We start from the raw sequence: 20,258 nt of genomic DNA, 5'->3' as shown, positions 1-20,258 counted from the left end.
TAATGGAGATGCGTGTGTCCAAGAATGCAACCGATTCCGGAGAGTAGTCCATGGTGAGTCTGATGGTGGGATGGAACTTGTTGATGTCATCATAGAGTTGTTTCAGTGATTGTTCACCATGAGTCCAAAGGAAGAAAATGTCATCGATGTATCTAGTGTATAGCATTGGTTGAAGGTCCCGTGCGGTGAAGAAGTCTTGTTCGAACCTGTGCATGAAGATGTTGGCATATTGAGGTGCGAATTTGGTCCCCATGGCTGTTCCGTGTGTCTGGATGAAGAACTGGTTGTTGAAGGTGAAGATGTTGTGGTCCAGGATGAAGCGGATGAGATGTAAAATTGCATCTGGAAACTGGCAGTTGTTGGCGCTGAGCACTGAGGCCGTTGCAGCAATGCCATCGTCATGGGGGATGCTGGTGTAGAGTGCCGAGACATCCATTGTGACGAGGAGCGCTCCTGGTTCAACTGCTCCATGTGTCCCGAGTTTCTGTAGGAAGTCCGTCGTGTCGCGACAAAAGCTGGGGGTTCTTTGTACAATGGGTTTCAGGATGCCCTCAACGTAGCCAGAGAGGTTCTCGCACAGGGTCCCATTGCCCGATACGATGGGACGGCCGGGTGTGTTTGCCTTGTGTATCTTCGGGAGGCAGTACAGATCTCCAACGCGGGGAGTACGTGGGATGAGAGCAAGGAGGGTGTTCTGAAGGTCCGGATCAAAGGTCTTGATCAGAGTGTTGAGTTGACGGGTGTGTTCTTTGGTCGGATCTGCAAGTAACTGTCTGTAGTGTTCCTCCAAGGCGGCCTTCGCGACACACGACAGCGCAGAGTCGCTGAGCAGAAACTGATAGCCAAGTTCCGCACACACGAGGACGGCCTCAACCGGGATATTGGGTTCATGTCACACTATTTGTAACCCCCACCGTTGCCGAGACCTGCAGAGTTTCACTGGCTGTCTTGTCTGGAGACAATACACATCTTTTTAGCCTGTCTTGATGCTCTCTCTACTCACATTGTTTTGTTTCTTAAAGACTTGATTAGTTGTAAGTATTCGCATTCCAACCATTATTCACGTAAATTGAGTTTGTGTCTTTATATGCTCCGTTTGTGAACAGAATTCCCACTCACCTGAAGAAGGGGCTTGGAGCTCCGAAAGCTTGTGTGGCTTTTGCTACCAAATAAACCTGTTGGACTTTAACCTGGTGTTGTTAAACTTAGTAAGAAGTTTAACAACACCAGGTTAAAGTCCAACAGGTTTATTTGGTAGCAAAAGCCACACAAGCTTTCGAGGCTCTGAGCCCCTTCTTCAGGTGAGTGGGAATTCTGTTCACAAACAGAACTTATAAGACACAGACTCAATTTACATGAATAATGGTTGGAATGCGAATACTTACAACTAATCCAGTCTTTAAGAAACAAAACAATGGGAGTGGAGAGAGCATCAAGACAGGCTAAAAAGATGTGTATTGTCTCCAGACAAGACAGCCAGTGAAACTCTGCAGGTCCACGCAACTGTGGGAGTTACAAATAGTGTGACATAAATTCTGATTCTAGGATCGCATGATAAAGACTCAGGAGGAAAAAAGCAGAAATATTTATGTGAAATAGTGTGACATAAACCCAATATCCCGGTTGAGGCCGTCCTTGTGTGTGCGGAACCTGGCTATCAGTTTCTGCTCCGCGACTCTGCGCTGTCGTGTGTCGCGAAGGCCGCCTTGGAGAACGCTTACCCGAATATCAGAGGCCGAATGCCCGTGACCGCTGAAGTGCTCCCCAACAGGAAGAGAACAGTCTTGCCTGGTGATTGTCGAGCGGTGTTCATTCATCCGTTGTCGCAGCGTCTGCATAGTTTCCCCAATGTACCATGCCTCGGGACATCCTTTCTTGCAGCGTATCAGGTAGACAACGTTGGCCGAGTTGCAAGAGTATGTACCGTGTACCTGGTGGATGGTGTTCTCACGTGAGATGATGGCATCTGTGTCGATGATCCGGCACGTCTTGCAGAGGTTGCTGTGGCAGGGTTGTGTGGTGTCTTGGTCTGATCAACACTCTGATCAAGACCTTTGATCCGGACCTTCAGAACACCCTCCGTGCTCTCATCCCACGTACTCCCCGCGTTGGAGATCTCTACTGCCTCCCGAAGATACACAAGGCAAACACACCCGGCCGTCCCATCGTATCGGGCAATGGGACCCTGTGCGAGAACCTCTCCGGCTATGTCGAGGGCATCCTGAAACCCATTGTACAAAGAACCCCCAGCTTTTGTCGCGACACGACGGACTTCCTACAGAAACTCGGCACACATGGAGCAGTTGAACCAGGAGCGCTCCTCGTCACAATGGATGTCTCAGCACTCTACACCAGCATCCCCCATGACGATGGCATTGCTGCAACGGCCTCAGTGCTCAGCGCCAACAACTGCCAGTTTCCAGATGCAATTTTACATCTCATCCGCTTCATCCTGGACCACAATATCTTCACCTTCAACAACCAGTTCTTCATCCAGACACACGGAACAGCCATGGGGACCAAATTTGCACCTCAATATGCCAACATCTTCATGCACAGGTTCGAACAAGACTTCTTCACCGCACGGGACCTTCAACCGGTGCTATACACTAGATACATCGATGACATTTTCTTCCTTTGGACTCATGGTGAACAATCACTGAAACAACTCTATGATGACATCAACAAGTTCCATCCCACCATCAGGCTCACCATAGACTACTCTCCGGAATCGGTTGCATTCTTGGACACGCGCATCTCCATTAAGGACGGTCACCTCAGCACCTCACTGTACCGCAAGCCCACGGATAACCTCACGATGCTCCACTTCTCCAGCTTCCACCCTAAACACGTTAAAGAAGCCATCCCCTACGGACAAGCCCTCCGTATACACAGGATCTGCTCGGATGAGGAGGATCGCAACAGACACCTCCAGACGCTGAAAGATGCCCTCATAAGAACAGGATATGGCGCTAGACTCATTGATCAACAGTTCCAACGCGCCACAGCGAAAAACCGCACCGACCTCCTCAGAAGACAAACACGGGACACAGTGGACAGAGTACCCTTCGTTGTCCAGTACTTCCCCGGAGCGGAGAAGCTACGGCATCTCCTCCGGAGCCTTCAACATGTCATTGATGAAGACGAACATCTCGCCAAGGCCATCCCCACACCCCCACTTCTTGCCTTCAAACAACCGCACAACCTCAAACAGACCATTGTCCGCAGCAAACTACCCAGCCTTCAGGAGAACAGTGACCAAGACACCACACAACCCTGCCACAGCAACCTCTGCAAGACGTGCCGGATCATCGACACAGATGCCATCATCTCACGTGAGAACACCATCCACCAGGTACACGGTACATACTCTTGCAACTCGGCCAACGTTGTCTACCTGATACGCTGCAAGAAAGGATGTCCCGAGGCATGGTACATTGGGGAAACTATGCAGACGCTGCGACAACGGATGAATGAACACCGCTCGACAATCACCAGGCAAGACTGTTCTCTTCCTGTTGGGGAGCACTTCAGCGGTCACGGGCATTCGGCCTCTGATATTCGGGTAAGCGTTCTCCAAGGCGGCCTTCGCGACACACGACAGCGCAGAGTCGCGGAGCAGAAACTGATAGCCAGGTTCCGCACACACAAGGACGGCCTCAACCGGGATATTGGGTTTATGTCACACTATTTCACATAAATATTTCTGCTTTTTTCCTCCTGAGTCTTTATCATGCGATCCTAGAATCAGAATTTATGTCACACTATTTGTAACTCCCACAGTTGCGTGGACCTGCAGAGTTTCACTGGCTGTCTTGTCTGGAGACAATACACATCTTTTTAGCCTGTCTTGATGCTCTCTCCACTCCCATTGTTTTGTTTCTTAAAGACTGGATTAGTTGTAAGTATTCGCATTCCAACCATTATTCATGTAAATTGAGTCTGTGTCTTATAAGTTCTGTTTGTGAACAGAATTCCCACTCACCTGAAGAAGGGGCTCAGAGCCTCGAAAGCTTGTGTGGCTTTTGCTACCAAATAAACCTGTTGGACTTTAACCTGGTGTTGTTAAACTTCTTACTGTGTTTACCCCAGTCCAACGCCGGCATCTCCACATTTTTGCAAACTCCTCCAGCCCCAATGTTCCACATCCTCCTGTTCAAATCCCTTGATGGCCTCTGCCTCTGCCTGTCAGTATAACCTCCTTTAGCCCCACAGCACTCTGAAATCTCTGCTTTCCTCCATATCTAACTTCATGAGCGTCTCCTATTTTGATCGTAACACCATTGGCAACTGTGCTTTCAGGTACCTGGGCCTTGAATTCTGGAATCACTTCCCCAAACCTTTCTTTCTCTCCTCCTTAAGATGCTCCTTAAAACAAGTTTTCCGAATCATCTACCCTTTTGCTGTTCCAGACCCTTCAACAGCAACAAATTACATTCATATAACAAGGCACTACTCTCGGCAGCGGCGTCCATCCATCCAGGTAAGGTGATGGACGTGCGACAAATCCATTGGTAATGCAGTAGTTAGGAGTGTTGCACTTTTACTGATGTTTGAAAAGAACAATCTGAAAGAGGCAGGTTCTGTCACAAGTGCACATATGAGGCAGTTATTAGGTGGCATTGTGGAGTGCTGTTTTTGGTATGGGCATCTGTTATCAAGCTGCTGTTGCCCTGATCCGCATAGTGGTTTCACTTTGCACATAGGCAATGTCAGCACCACTCTCATTTGTTGGCTGTCATGAAAATTAGATTTCAGCTACAAATTACTTAAAGGCATATTGAATATTTTAAAAAAGATCTGTGTTTTTTAAAAAAGAAATGCAAGAAAAGACATTGAGCAGAAAATATCTGATAATGTAAAGTGACTCTTGAAGAGTCAAATTGTGTGTCACCATTGATCCAATGTAACTCAAATTTGCTAACCAATTTCAAAATAGTGTTGTTTAGTGTGATTGAGCCCTTGCCATTATTAAGACCCTTAACTGGTTACTTAATGGCCTTTCTCCACTCAGCCTCAATTTTTAGGCTGGTGGGTGCCCAATGACTGAGGGTAGGAAACTGAAAAAGTTCTCACTCTTGGTCTCAGATGGGGGGGGAGATGTTTGCCCCAATCAGAAGTTGCATGGAATCCAGAAGCAGTGGAGGTTTGTTCTTCAACGCAGGTAAGTGGTTTTCTGGTCAGGAACAGATTGAAGTTGAAAAACCAGAAGATTGAATTCTCTTAATCACAGCAGTACTTCCAATCCCTGTGCTAAAATGTCAGATGTGTTACATTGTAGGCTACGTATGCTGGGCTGTATTCCTTGGAATATGGAAGATTTAAGGGGTGATCTAATTTAGATGTTTAAAACTATTAACAGATTTGATATAGAACATAGAACATTACAGCGCAGTACAGGCCCTTCGGCCCTCGATGTTGCGCCGACCAGTGGAACCAATCTAAAGCCTCTCTAATCTACACTATTCCAATATCATCCATATGTTTATCCAATAAGCATTTGAATGCTCTTAATGTTGATGAGTCCACTACTGCTGCAGGCAGGGCATTCCACGCCCTTACTACTCTCTGAGTAAAGAACCTACCTCTAACATCTGTCCTATATCTCTCACCCCTCAATTTAAAGCTATGTCCCCTCGTGCTAGCCATCACCATCCGAGGAAAAAGGCTCTCACTATCCACCCTATCTAATCCTCTGATTATCTTGTATGCCTCTATTAAGTCACCTCTTAACCTTCTTCTCTCTAACGAAAACAACCTCAAGCCCCTCAGCCTTTCCTCATACGATTTTCCCACCATACCAGGAAACATCCTGGTAAATCTCCTCTGCACCTTTCCAACACTTCCACATCTTTCCTACAAAACGGCGACCAGAACTCTACGCAATACTCCAAATGCAGCTGCACCAGAGTTTTGTACAGTTGCAGCATGACCTCCTGGCTCCGAAACTCAATCCCTCTACCAATAAAAGCTAACACACTGTACGCCTTCTTAACAACCCTATCAACCTGGGCGCCAACTTTCAGGGATCTATGCACATGGACACCCAGATCCCTCTGTTCATCCACACTACCAAGTATCTTACCATTAGCCCAGTACTCTGTATTCCTGTTACTCCTTCCAAAGTGAATCACCTCACACTTTTCCGCATTAAACTCCATTTGCCACCTCTCAGCCCAGCTCTGCAGCTTATCTATGTCCCTCTGTAACCTGCCACTTCCCTCCGCACTGTCTACAACTCCACCGACTTTAGTGTCATCCGCAAATTTACTAATCCATCCTTCCACGCCCTCATCCAACTCATTAATAAAAATGACAAACAGCAGTGGCCCCAAAACAGATCCTTGCGGTACACCACTAGTAACTGAACTCCAGGATGAATATTTCCCATCAACCACCACCCTTTGTTTTCTTACAGCTAGCCAATTCCTGATCCAAACCACTAAATCACCCTCAATCCCATGTGTCCGTATTTTCTGCAAAAGCTTACCATGGGGAACCTTATCAAACGCTTTGCTGAAATCCATATATACCACATCAACCGCTTTACCCTCATCCACCTCTTTGGTCACCTTCTCAAAGAACTCAATAAGGTTTGTGAGGCACGATCTACCCTTCACAAAACTGTGCTGACTATCTCTAATCAAATTATTCCTTTCTAGGTGATTATAAATCCTATCTCTTATAATCCTTTCCAAAACTTTGCCCACAACAGAAGTAAGGCTCACCGGTCTATAATTACCAGGGTTGTCCCTACTCCCCTTCTTGAACAAGGGGACAACATTTGCTATCCTCCAGTCTTCTGGCACTGTTCCTGTAGACAATGACGACACAAAGATCAAAGCCAAATGGTATGGTAGATAGAAACTATTTCCTCAGGTGAAGAAGGCCAGAACAAGAGGGCAGTTCCTTAAAATTAGAGCTCAGTTATTTAGGACTGATGAAACACGTCTTCACACAAAGGGGAGTGGGGATCTGGAACTCTGTGATGCTTGGAATCAGTTGGAAACTTCAAAACTGAGATTGATAGATTTTTGTAAACTAAATGTATTAAGGTTTATAGAACTATGGGTGGATGGAACTAAGATACAAATCAGCCATGATCTATTTGACTGATGGTGACTCAAGGAGTGGGTAGCTATCTTTGTAACAGGCCTGATGGCTGAATGACCTCCTCATGTTGCTATGTAACATGCTCAAGGTGCTGACTCGACCTCCTCTGTTCCTGTGCATTATGTTCTATTAACTTCTTGTACTTGCATAACAAACTTGAGGTGGCTAAATGGACCTCCTCCTGTTCTTGTGTAACTGACTCAAGGACTGAATGGCCTCTTCCTGTTCTTCTATAACCAACGCAAGGGACTGAATGGACCTCCTATTCCTGTATCCCTACCTTCCTTGTTCTCTTTCCTCTTCAATCATCTTCCTGTTGTTTTGGAAGCCCTAATGAACTTGGTTTCAGTCCATGAATCCAATGCAATGTTTTACACTTCCGTTATGCAAGTTCATTAAACCACCAACCATCCCCTCCCAAATCCTCTCATTGGTCACGCTGTTCCACCCCCACCCCACCCTCCACCATCTTCCAGAGCTCCTCCTTTTTTTTTTTGCATCCAGGTAAGATCAGCTAACTTCTGCTTTCCCTGGCTTTCATCTTCGTTTTTCTCCATGTCATGCTGTCTGTCAGGGAGACCAAGGTTTGTGCTGATGGCACTGACACTTTCAGAACAGGAAGCAAGGTTTCCTTCTGTGTGTGGAGCACACCAAGTGAGATCAATTACTCAACACAGACTAGGGATGGAACCTCATTCTTTACTGGTGTGTGCATGTGTATGTCAACTGCTCTCTGACTGGTAAAGAGTAATAGGAGGCATAGATTCTCAAAGGACATTATGTACCAACTCTTTCTTTCTGTTTTTCAGGAAGTGTCAGGACTCCAGCTCAGAAAACTTGCCTTACCTCTGAAGGTGTGTTGAAGAAGAATAACATTTATCTTTCTATCAGGACCTGTGTGCCACTTGCTCCCTTCAGAGCACCCACTCTGGGCATTCCTGGCAAGTAGGAGAGCATTGCTCTGCCCTTTGAATGCATGCAGAGCTGGTGATGTTTGCTGGAAGGGAGTTGAGGTACTAGCCACCATTGCATCAAGCCAGTTCCCTTCAGAGGAATTAGGAGGCCACCTACTGGGAAAGGGTGTGTAGATAGTTTGAGTCATGTTGAGATCAAAAAGGAGGCGGTATTGGGGCTCTTGAGAAACATTAAGATAGATAAGTCCCCAGGGCCTGATGGGATATACCCCAGAATACTGAAAGAAGCAAGGGAGGAAATTGCTGGGCCTTGAGAGAAATCTTTGTATCCTCACTAGCTACAGGAGAGGTCCAGAGGATTGGAGAATAGCCAATGTTGTTCCTTTGTTTAAGAAGGGTAGCAAGAATTAATCTAGCTAATTACAGGTCGGTGAGCCTGATGTCAGTGGTAGGGAAATTATTGGAGAGGATTCTTCAAGACAGGATTTACTCCCACTTGGAAATAACAGGATGTATTAGCAAGAGGCAACATGGTTTCGTGAAGGGGAGGTCGTGCCTCACTAACTTGATCAAGTTTTTTGAGGAAGTGACGAAGATGATTGATGAGGGTAGGGCAGTGGATGTTATCTACATAGACTTCAGTAAGGCCTTTGACAAGGTCCCCTGGTGCAGAAGGTGAAGTCACATGGGATCAGACGTGAGCTGGCAAGATGGTTACAGAACTGGCTCGGTCATAGAAGACAGAGGGTAGCAGTGGAAGGGTGTGTTTCTGAATGGAGGGCTGTGACAAGTGGCGTTCCTCAGGGATCAGTGCTGGGACCTTTGCTGTTCATAATATATATAAATGATTTGGAAGAAAATGTAACTGGTTTGGTTAGTAAGTTTGCGGACGACACAAAGGTTGGTGGATTTGCAGATAGTGATGAGGACCATCAGAGGATACAGCAGGATATGGATCAGTTGGAGGCTTGAGCGGAGAGATGGCAGATGGAGTTTAATCCAGACAAATGTGAGGTAATGCATTTTGAAAGGTCTAATACAGATAGGAAATATACAGTAATGGCAGAACCCTTAAGAGTATTGATAGGCAGAGGGATCTGGGTGTACAGGTGCACAGGTCACTGAAAGTGGCAACGCAGGTGGAGAAGGTAGTCAAGAAGGCATACGGCATGCTTGCCTTCATAGGCCGGGGTATTGAGTTAAAAAATTGGCAAGTCATGTTGCAGCTTTATAGAACCTTAATTAGGCCGCATTTGGAATATAGTGTTCAATTCTGGTCGCCACACTACCAGAAGGATGTGGAGGCTTTGGAGAGGGAACAGAAAAGATTTGCCAGGATGTTGCCTGGAATTAGCTATGAGGAGAGGTTGGAGAAACTTGGTTTGTTCTCACTGGAATGACGGAGGTTGAGGGGCGACCTGATAGAAGTCTACAAGATTTTGAAGGGCATGGATAGAGTGGATAGTCAGAAGCTTTTTCCCAGGGTGGAAGAATCAATTACTAGGGGGCACAGGTTTAAGGTGCGAGGGGCAAAGTTTAAAGGAGATGTACGAGGCAAGTTTTTTACACAAAGGGTGGGTGCCTGGAACTCACTGCCGGGGGAGGTAGCGGAAGCAGATACGATAATGAGTTTTAAGGAGCATCTGGACAAATACATGAATAGGATAGGAATAGAGGGATATGGTTCTCGCAAGGGTAGGGGAAATTTAGTTCAGTTGGGCAGCATGGTCGGTGCAGGCTTGGAGGGCCGAAAGGCCTGTTCCTGTGCTGTAATTTTCTTTGTTCTTTATACTGCTGAAAGCATAATCAGTATAATGGGAAAATCTAGGATTGAGATCAGGAGAAATGTCCTTGCTCAGAGAGTTGTGACTCTTTAGAATTCTCCACCCCAAAGGCCTTTGAATGCTGAGCCATGCAATATATCGAAGACTTGAGACTGATTTTCAGTTACTAAGGGGCTTAAGGAATATGGGGATCAGGTAGGAAATTGCAGTGGTGATACAGATTTCTCATGATTGAATTGAATGGCCTCCTGTTCCTATAGTGTTTGATGAGTCAGTGTAGAGAGAGTTTTTCCCTGTATCTAACCCTGTGCTGAAACTTCATTGGGCAGTGTAGATCTTTACTCTGCATCTCATCTGTGTTGTACCTGTCTTGGAAGTATTTGATGCAGCAGTTCAGAGGAAGCTTTACACTGTATCTGGTCCCTCACTGGGAGGGAGCAATCTCGGGGGTGGGGAGGGGGGGTGGTGGGGGTGGAGGGGTATAATTTAAGCAGCCCTAATCTCTCCTCAAGCCACCCATCCATAAACTGGAAGGTTTTGATGTGATCTGATTTCTATTAATAACCCCACAGCAAACTCAAGCTGGGATGAATTCAAAGGGTTAGTTTCAAAGGCAGAAGGAGGGTCACAATGTTGCCTCTCTTGTTGCATTCAGACAGTAAAAGAGGAATAGAGGAAAGGAAGATTTACACTACAGAGATAACTGGGAAAACAGATATTGTTTCCAGAGTCCAGAATCAAAGTCCTGTGAGTTATTCCTTCACAGAGGTTGGTAAACTGAAAATGGGGTTCAGTTACATTTTTGGTGATATTGACTTCACATGCTGGAATTAGCATGCAGGATGAATCAGTACTGTAGGCGATGGTACAGATTTTCCAGTAGAAGCTGTGTAGGTGGCCTGGTGTCCAATCTGAAGCAGAGTTTCCTATCTGCAATACTACCATTAGCTAGATAGTACATTGGCAAATTGACTTTTCAATGCAACAAGACAATATTATTGTTCCACATATCAGAGGTCTATGTCACATGACTCCCATCTCTTCTCACTGTCTTTTGACAAAAGATTTGTATTCCTCATCTGGGTCCCTGAGATTGGTAAATTTCTCAACCATTAAGAATCAAAAGAAAGGTGTGGGGCCCTTTGTCCTAGCAGACAAGTAGACTCTGGATGGTCAGCCTGGGTTATAAAATTCAGCTGGCCTTTGTAAAACTCTCTTTGAATTTAATCTGTGCAACCCACAGGGGGTCATTAGTGTTTCTTCAGAGATAATGAGAGGAATGATTTTCCGATCATGCCAGGTAACTCCTTTTGTTCAAGTGTCACAGACTAATAGGTACAGTTTTTGCAATATAAATGAGCATATCTCTATTTCATTTTTTAAAAATATACAAGGTGAGGTCTTAATCCCCCCATATGTGGAATTCCCTTCCTAGATTTTGCCACCTCTCTTTCTTTAAGACATGACCTGAAATCTGCATCTGTGACTAAGCTTTTGGTCATCTATCCTAATATCTAATTTTCTGACGAGGTGTCAAATTTCATTTGAAAATCAGTCTTGTGAATTTCTTTGAAATGTTTACTATGTTGAGGACACTATATAAATGTAAAATGTTTTCTCTCCCACAAATCATTTCTTGTTTTCCAGATTTTGCTCAGAAACGAGTTGGTGGAACAGTGCATTACTCTTTGACTGGTGGATATTTTTGTGCCTCTGATCCCAAGGTGATAGATACTCTGAAGGAAATGGTGAGTGCTACTTATCCCTGGGAAACTGTTCCAATTTCAGTATCTGTCTTCTCCTGACTTATTAGGTTATAGGATGAATGCTATTAATCGATCCCTGCGACACTGATCTAGTCTCAGCTAGATTTTTTGTGTCATAGTATCTTTCTGGGACAGAAACGGACCTTTCACCCCATCATGTCATGCCAGCCATCAAACATCTATCTATTCTAATTCCGTTTTCCAACACTTAGTCCGTAGCCTTGTATGCAATAGCGTTTCAAGTGTTCATCTAAATGCTTCTAAAATGTTGTGAGAGTTCCTGCCTCGACCACCCTTTCAGGCAGTGAATCCCAGATTCCTACCACCCTCTGAGTGAAAACGTTTTTCCTTAAATCCCCTCTAGATCTCCTGCTCCTTACCTTACATTTATGCACCTTCCCCCACCCCCCTGGTTATTGACTCCTCTACTAAGGGGAAAAGTTTCTCCCTATTTACCCTATCTATATCACTCATAATTTTGTACTCCTCAATCAGGTCCCCATTCCCTGCTCTAAGAAAAATAATCCCAGGCTGTTTAGCCTCTCTTCACAGCTGAAATTATTGGAAAACATTCTGAGGGACAGAAATAATCTGCACCTATAGAGACAAGGATTAATCAAGGGTAGTCTGTGATGCACTATCAATCGAGCCGAGACTAGTTGTGAGCAAGACAGATAGGCTTTTATTAGCAAGAACTTGGAGCCATCCCTGTCGGTGATCTGGTCTGAACTGAGAGCAAGGGGGAGGAGCCACCGCCTTTATACCCAGACCAGGGGGAGGAGACTTGGGCGGAACCGACAGGGATGTGCCACATATACAGGTACTGAGAAATACTAACTACGGTGGTTAACCTCTATAGATAACATATAACAGTGGTTTACCACATTCACCCCCTGTTTAAAAAAAGAGTCCGTCGGGGGTGAGGCAGAGTGAACAATATTTACAATGTTTACAGATTGAATCTATCCGGAGGCCTGCTCTTCCGCTGCGATCTCCGTAGTACCAGTTCCGACGTGGTTTCAGGTCGCGGTGTCGTTGCGGGTGCCGGAACGTAGCTGTCATCCGTGTTTTCATCCGCCCATCGGGTGCGTGGTGACGACTCCTGGGGCTCAGGCGAACTGTACACGGGGGCGAGAGGAGCGCATAGTGATTCTGACATGGTAGGGACAAAATCGGGGGTTGGGGGCTACAGGGGTCCCTCAGTCACCTGCGGGCGCTAGGGCATGGCTAGATACTGTGTCCTCCCACCCATCGGGGTACTGCAGGTAGGCGTATTGGGGGTTGGCATGGAGGAGTTGTACCCTCTCGACTAGGGGGTCAGACTTACGGGTCCTGGCATGCTCCCGAAGCAGGACAGGGCCTGGGTGTGCCAGCCACGATGGTAGTGAAGTCCCTGAGGAAGACTTCCTGGGGAACACGAACATCCGTTTGTGGGGGGTGGCATTGGTTGCTGTGCAAAGGAGGGATCTAATGGAGTGTAGTACCTTCGGTAGGCCCTCTTGCTAGTGGGTGACTGGAAAGCCTTTAGACCGTAGTGCTAGTAAAACAGTCTTCCAGACAGTGGCGTTCTCTCTCTCCACCTGTCCGTTACCCCGAGGGTTGTAACTGGTGGTCCTACTTGAGGCTATGCCTTTGGAGAGCAGGTACTGTCGCAGTTCCTCACCCATGAAGGAGGATCCCCGGTCGCTATGGATATAGCTGGGGTAACCAAACAGAGCGAAGAGGCCGTGCAGGGCCCTAATAACTGTGGCCGAGGACATATCTGGGCAGGGAATTGCAAAGGGGAAACGTGAGTACTCGTCAATGACATTGAGGAAGTATATGTTGCGATCAGATGAGGGGAGGGGACCTTTGAAGTCGATGCTGAGGCGTTCAAAGGGGCGGGTGGTTTTTATGAGATGTGCCCTGTCTGGCCGGTAGAAGTGCAGCTTGCATTCCGCGCAGACCTGGCAGTTCCGAGTTACGGATCTGACATCCTCGACTGAGTAGGGCAGGTTTCGGGCTCTAATAAAGTGGAAAAACCTGTGACCCCTGGGTGGCAGAGGGCGTTGTGAAGAGCCTGTAACCGGTCCACCTGTGCACTGGTGCATGTTCCATGGGACAGCGCGTCAGGTGGCTCATTGAGCTTCCCGGGCCGATACAAGATATCGTAATTGTAGGTGGAGAGTTCAATCCTCCACCGTAATATCTTGTCGCTCTTGATCTTGCCCCGCTGCGTGTTGTTGAACATGAAGGCAACGGACCGTTGGTCCGTGAGTAAGGCGAACCGTTTACCAGCTAAATAGTGGCGCCAGTGCCGTACAGCTTCCACTATGGCTTGGGCCTCTTTCTCGACAGAGGAGTGTCGAGTTTCGGGGCCCTGGAGGGTTCGTGAAAAGAAGGCCACGGGTCCGCCCGCCTGGTTAAGGGTGGCAGCTAGGGTGAAATCAGACGCATCGCTCTCCACCTGAAATGGGATGGATTTGTCTATAGCGTGCATCGTGGCCTTCGCGATGTCTGCTTTGATATGGTCGAAGGCCAGCAGGGCCTCCGCTGTCAAGGGAAAAAGGGTGAATTTTATGAGCGGGCGGGCTTTATCCGCATAGTTGGGGACCCACTGTGCATAGTACGAGAAGAAGCCCAGGCATCTTCTCAATGCTTTGAGGCTAGTGGGGAGGGGAGGTTCCAGAAGGGGACGCATACGGTCGGGATCGGGGCCGTGGACTCTATTCTCCACTACGTACCCCGAGGATGGTGAGGCGGCGTGTACTGAACACGCACTTCTCCTTATTGTAGGTCAGGTTAAGGAGCCTATCCGTGTGCAGGAATCTGTGGAGGTTGGCATCGTGGTCCTGCTGATCAAGGCCACAGATGGTGATGTTATCCAGGTACGGGAAGGTAGCCCGCAGCCCATTCTGGTCTACCATTTGGTCCATTTCGCGCTGGAAGACCGAGACTCCGTTGGTGACGCCAAAGGGGACCCTGAGGAAGTGGTAAAGGCAACCATCCACCTCAAACGCCGTATATTGGCAGTCCTCCGGGCGGATAGGGAGCTGGTGGTACGCTGACTTCAAGTCAATGGTGGAGAATACCCGATATTGTGCAATCTGATTGACCATGTCAGATATGCGGGGAAGGGGGTACGCATCCAGCTGCGTATATCGGTTAATGGTCTGACTGTAGTCAACGACCATTCTGTGTTTCTCCCCGGACTTAACGACTATCACTTGTGCTCGCCAGGGGCTGGTACTGGCTTCGATGATCCCTTCCCTGAGGAGCTGCTGGACTTCGGACCTCATGAAGTCCCTGTCTCCAGCACTATACCGCCTGCTCTTGGTGGCGATGGGCTTGCAGTCGGGAGTGAGATTCGCAAACAAGGATGGAGGGGCAATCTAAAGAGTCGAGAGACTGCAGGTAGTGCGCGGTGGGCAATTTAGACGCTGCTGATTGCAGATGGAGAGTGGGCGAAAAGGGCCATTATACTGTATAGTGACACTCTTCAGATGGGTCATCAAGTCGAGCCCCAGGAGTACGGAAGCGCAGAGGTGTGGCAGCACGAGGAGCCTGAGGTTATCATATACCGTGCCCCGCACCTTCAGGGTCACCACGCAGCAGCCGAGGACATTTACAGAGCGGGAGTGTGACGCCATGGAGATCGTCTGCTGGACGGGTCGCACGGAAAAGGCGTATCGGCGCACCGTATCGGGGTGAATGAAGCTCTCCGTACTCCCACTGTCAAACAAACAATGCTCCCTGTGCCCGTTTACCTCAATGTCCATCATGGACTCGGCAAGACGATGAGGCTTCGTCTGATCCAGGGTCACTGATTCCACTGTTGAATCCTGCAGATAACTGTAGGAGGCTGATGAGGTAGGAGATGGCGGCCCCTGCTGGTCACTCGTGGTAGTTGTCGGCCAAGAGGACGGCCCCCGCGGGTAGCCGATGGCCGATGATGTCATCCAAGATGGTGACCCCCGCGGGTCGCACACGGCTGGGGTCGTCCAAGATGGCGGCCCCCGCGGGTCGCACGCGGCCGGGAGCGTCCAAGATGGTGGCCCCCGCAGGTCGCACGTGGCCGGGGGCGTCCAAGATGGCGGCCCCCACGGGTCACACGCGGCGCTCGTGGATTTGGGAGCAGACTTACAGCAGGCCTTTGTGTGGTGCCCCTTCTTCCCACACGCGGAGCAGAACGACTCCCTCGCCGGGCAGCGGTGTCGGGGGTGCTTGCCCAGGCTGCAGAAGTAGCATTTCGGGCCTCCAGAGGTGCAGCCGTGGTCAGGTCACCGGAGAGGCGTGGGGCAGCGTAGGGCTGTGGTCCTCCCGCTAGCGACGGCCGCGGTGTCCAGGATGCGCCCACGTGGTCAGGTGAGTAGGATTCAAGGTACTGTGAGGTCACTTCTAGGGACACAGCCATTTGCACTGTTTTCTTTAAGTCCAGCGCACCCTGTTCCAGCAGCCGTTGCCGGATGTAAGTAGTTCCGATGCCCATGACAAAGACATCCCGGATTAAGTCGTCTGTATATTGGGCGGCAGTCACAGACCTACAGTTACAGTCCCGGGCAAGCAGACGCAACGCGCGCAGGAACTGGTCGACTGATTCACCTGGCTGCCGTCTGCGTGTAGCGAGGAGGTGTCTTGCATAGACTTCGTTAGGCCGTTTATTATACAGGCCTTTTAACAGTTCGATAGCGGCCGTATAATTTTCTGCGTCTCGGATCATAGCGCATACTACGTCGCTTACCCGACTGCGGAGCACCCGTAGTTTGTCAGCATCTGTACTGATGGCAGTGGAGGCTCTGATGTAATCTTCGAAGCATTGCAGCCACTGATCAAACGTGTTAGAGGCTCCGGCAGCTTGCGGGTCCAGATTCAGCCTTTCGGGTTTCAGGAGCTGCTCCATTCTTCAAAAAAAAAGCTTGCTAATAAAATTGATGCACTATCAATCGAGCCGAGACTAGTTGTGAGCAAGATAAATAGGCTTTTATTAGAAAGAACTTGGAGCCATCCGTGTCGGTGATCTGGTCTGAACTGAGAGCAAGGGGGAGGTGTGGTGAACCATCGTTGGTTACCACTGGGGGTTGTTATTATGTTACTGTTGGGCTAGGGTGTTGTTACTGTGGGGGTTGTACAATGTTGTTGGGTTAGGGTGTTTACCTGTTATAAGTGTTATCATGGCACATCCCGGTGGGGCCCCGCCTCCGGTGGCGAGGTATAAGACCCTCTGCTCCGGCAGGACCCCTTCAGTCTGAACTGGTGTATTCGTGTTAGTAGTTCCATTGTTACACAATAAAAGCCTTCAATATCGAAGCCTTGGTTCCACGTGCTTGATTGTCGCGCATCAATTTTATTGTGTAACAGAAAACTCTCAGCTGTACCAAAAAAAAAAGAGTATGGAAAAGATCTTAAAACCAGATCGTCTGGCGCTGGACCCACGTGCGGTCGGTGCCGCTAATACCTTCGACCACTGGTGGAAGTGTTTCGAAGACTACCTGGCTGCCTCTGTAGCTATCACTACAGACAGTGACAAACTCCAAGTCCTCCACGCAAGGGTAAGCGACACGATTTATCTCGCGATTCGTGCGGCTCCTACTTACCCGAGGGCCGTTGAGCTCCTGAAGAAACGATACACGAAACCACCCAACGAGATACACGCTTGTTACCTCCTCGCTACACGACGTCGGCAGTCGGGCGAAACCATGGAGGACTACGCCAATGAGCTCCTGCAGCTTGCCAGGGGTTGCGATTGTAAAGACGTATCAGCCGAACAATATATGTACGACCTCGCCCGAGACGCGTTCGTAGCAGGGGTAGGGTCCTCGTACATCAGGCTTAAATTGCTGGAAAAGGGGAACCTCGACTTGACCCAAGCAATGGAGATGGCTGAGATGCTGGAAGCGGCGTCGAAAAGCTTGGCGCTGTACCCCGAGGACCACGTGCAGTCAACGTGGCAGGAGCAAGCTCAGCTCCCTCCTCGCCCCGCTAACCCGTGCTCCCAGATCGATCCGACGACGGCGGCAGCTCCAGGTGGCCAGCGATGCTATTTTTGCGGTGGGGCCAAGCATCCACGGCAACAGTGTCCGGCAAGAACGGTTATCTGCAGCCAGTGCGGTAAAAAAGGCCACTACGGTAAAGTCTGCAGGTCGAAGTCTAAAACCGGCAGTGCAGCTTGTAACCCTCCAGAACGGAGACAATCTCCTTCGGCGTCGCAGTACCCACGAGGTCCGACCACGTGCGAACCCAGGACGGCGCCATCGTGGCTGACGGAGGAGGAGGAAGACCACCAGGAGTCGCTGCGTTTGGCGCCCTCGCCCACGTGCGATTCATGGGGGCGGCCATCATGGTCCACGACGACTAGGAGCGACCAGCAGGGGTCCTCAGCATCAACATCGGCGGCATGCAGTGATGCCCAGGGGCCAACGGTGGCGTCGATCTCCCTGGACCAGACTAAGCACCACAGGCTTGAGAATTCCATGATGGATATAAAGGTAAATGGTCGAACTGTGAATTGTCTGTTTGACAGTGGGAGCACCGAAAGTTTCATACACCCTGAAACTGCTAAAAGGTGTGGACTCCGGGTTCTCCCTGCCAAGCAGACAATTTCCATGGCATCACGGTCCCGGTCTGTACCGATCCAAGGACGATGTATGGTAACTCTTGAGGTACAGGGCACAATTTACGAGCAATACAGGCTCCTTGTGTTACCTCACCTTTGTGCGCCAATTCTCCTCGGACTAAATTTTATGGTCCAATATCGAAGCCTTGGTTCCACGTGCTTGATTGTCGCGCATCAGGAGGAGCCACCGCCTTTATACCCAGACCAGGGAAGGAGACTTGGGCGGAACCGACAGGGATGTGCCACATATACAGGTACTGAGAAATACTAACTACGGTGGTTAACCTCTATAGATAACATATAACAGTGGTTTACCACAGTCTGCTGCTTTCAATCCTGATCCTCGCGACCTTTGCGAGCGTAAGGGGAAGATGGGAAGTCATCTGCATCATTAATCGGGCACGTTAATGTAATTAAGGCATTCATTAAGAGTTTGTGTTTTGAAGTAAAGAGATTTTTGGGCGGTTGGCTGGCCATTGGGAACTGTGTAAAACTGAAAAGTTCCAGCCTGTCAGGGACAGGGTCAGGCAGTGTTGAAAATGTTTTGTATAAAAATGAAGTTTTGATGAAAATCTATTGCACAGCAATGTAATTTTAATAACCTTGACACTTCCTACCTTATCCTGGGTTCCAGCTCTTCATCTACCTCAGCCAATTTGAAGGTGCAGGTTGTTTCCTCTAAAAAAAAAACTTATTCACATATGGCAGCCACAGCAATGTCTGAACCAACTTCCACTTTCTGCCTCATCTGCAATACTCCTCCCCCAGTAACTGCCTCTGCATGGAGTATTGAAGGATGTGGTCATTGTGATTAATGTATCCCTGGGACACTGGTCCACTCCAAGTGGCTGTCTCCCTGTAGGTATTGGAGGACCGGGTTAGTGTTATTAATCTATCCACAAGATCACATCTTACTCGAAATCTTTAGAATTGAAGGTGGGCTATAAACAAAAAATGTTAATATTTTCTTCTTCCTCTTCATTTGCAGGTTATTTCAATTCTATCATCCATCCCCAGGAATCGAATCATGAAACTGGACGTTAACCCAAAAAGCAGATGCAGACAGTGAAAATAAGTTTGGAAGTAGACAACAGAGTTGAAGCCTTCCGTTTTATAGCCAACTTTAACACAATGGCAGGAGTGGAAAATTGGAAACTGTGTAGTCTTCAGATCTTCAACTCTGTTTGCTAAACCCCAAATGCAGGCTGTGGTGCATGGTCTATTTAATAACTAGGATACTTCTCTCTGTTCTCTGCGCAACCAGCTGGGTCCTGTCTGCGATAAGCCATCTTCAACCTTCCCTCGCTCTATGGTCCTCACTATAATACTGGACTCTGTCTGAGGAGGAGAATTCAGAGTAATGGGCTAGACAGGTAGGAAAGAGTGGCTAGGTTGCAACTGTTAGTGATTTGACTGTGTATTAATTTTCAGCTTTCACCTGTGAAGGAAGATTCAGACTTAAATTGTCATCACATTTGCTTTATTTCACTAACATAAATGCAGTGATGAGCAAGTTTAGATAGTGAAACTGAATTTCTTATATTGAAACAGCGATGACACCTTATAAAGCACTTCTTTGGCTGCAAATTGCCTGAGGTGGTGAAAGATGTTGAAACTGTACAAGTTCATGTCTCAGTGGAAAGCAGAGACAGAGAGCTTCAGTGGACGATAGGATTAGAAAAAAAAATTAGTTTTATGGGCAACTTTGTGAGCAGCTTGAGGAGGTTCACCACTGTACGTCAAGATTGTAACTTGTTTTGAATTTGATACTTAATAAATCATGAATATCTACATTCAATGTTGTGAACCCTTTTCTTTTATGAAATTACTTTATACAAAGGCCACAATCCAGCCCACCTTCCCATTACAGAGGAAATGCTGTACTGTCAAAGAGAGACGTATACAATTTTGAATTTGATTTCCACAATCCAGCTCGATACTCACTAGTGCCAGTACTGAGGGAGTGCTGAGTTAGGTACCTATACTTTAGGACCTGAGCCCCATAATCCAGACTGACACTTCCAGTGACCGTGAGTGTTATACTTGTAGCGGGATTCCTCTTTTTAACTCCACTGGGCTTATTTTAGGT

General features: G+C 48.0%; 1 protein-coding gene across 1 annotated transcript in view; it reads left to right on the top strand.

Moving 5' to 3' along the window:
* The window catches only part of LOC144506321 (scavenger receptor cysteine-rich type 1 protein M130-like), a 30,034-nt gene extending 10,073 nt beyond the window's left edge, over positions 1-19,961 (top strand). The window contains exons 4-6 of the mRNA XM_078232319.1: positions 7,923-7,967; positions 11,459-11,559; positions 19,158-19,961. Of these exons, the coding sequence (XP_078088445.1) occupies positions 7,923-7,967; positions 11,459-11,559; positions 19,158-19,238 (227 nt within the window). The 3' untranslated portion in view covers positions 19,239-19,961. The remainder of the gene's footprint in view (positions 1-7,922; positions 7,968-11,458; positions 11,560-19,157) is intronic.
* The last annotated feature ends 297 nt before the right edge of the window (positions 19,962-20,258 follow it).

The sequence above is a fragment of the Mustelus asterias genome, chromosome 1 (genome assembly GCF_964213995.1).
Source record: "Mustelus asterias chromosome 1, sMusAst1.hap1.1, whole genome shotgun sequence".
NCBI lineage: Eukaryota > Metazoa > Chordata > Chondrichthyes > Carcharhiniformes > Triakidae > Mustelus > Mustelus asterias.
The sequence above is the reverse complement of the archived record's forward strand: the minus strand, read 5'-3'. Positions and strand labels throughout refer to the sequence as shown.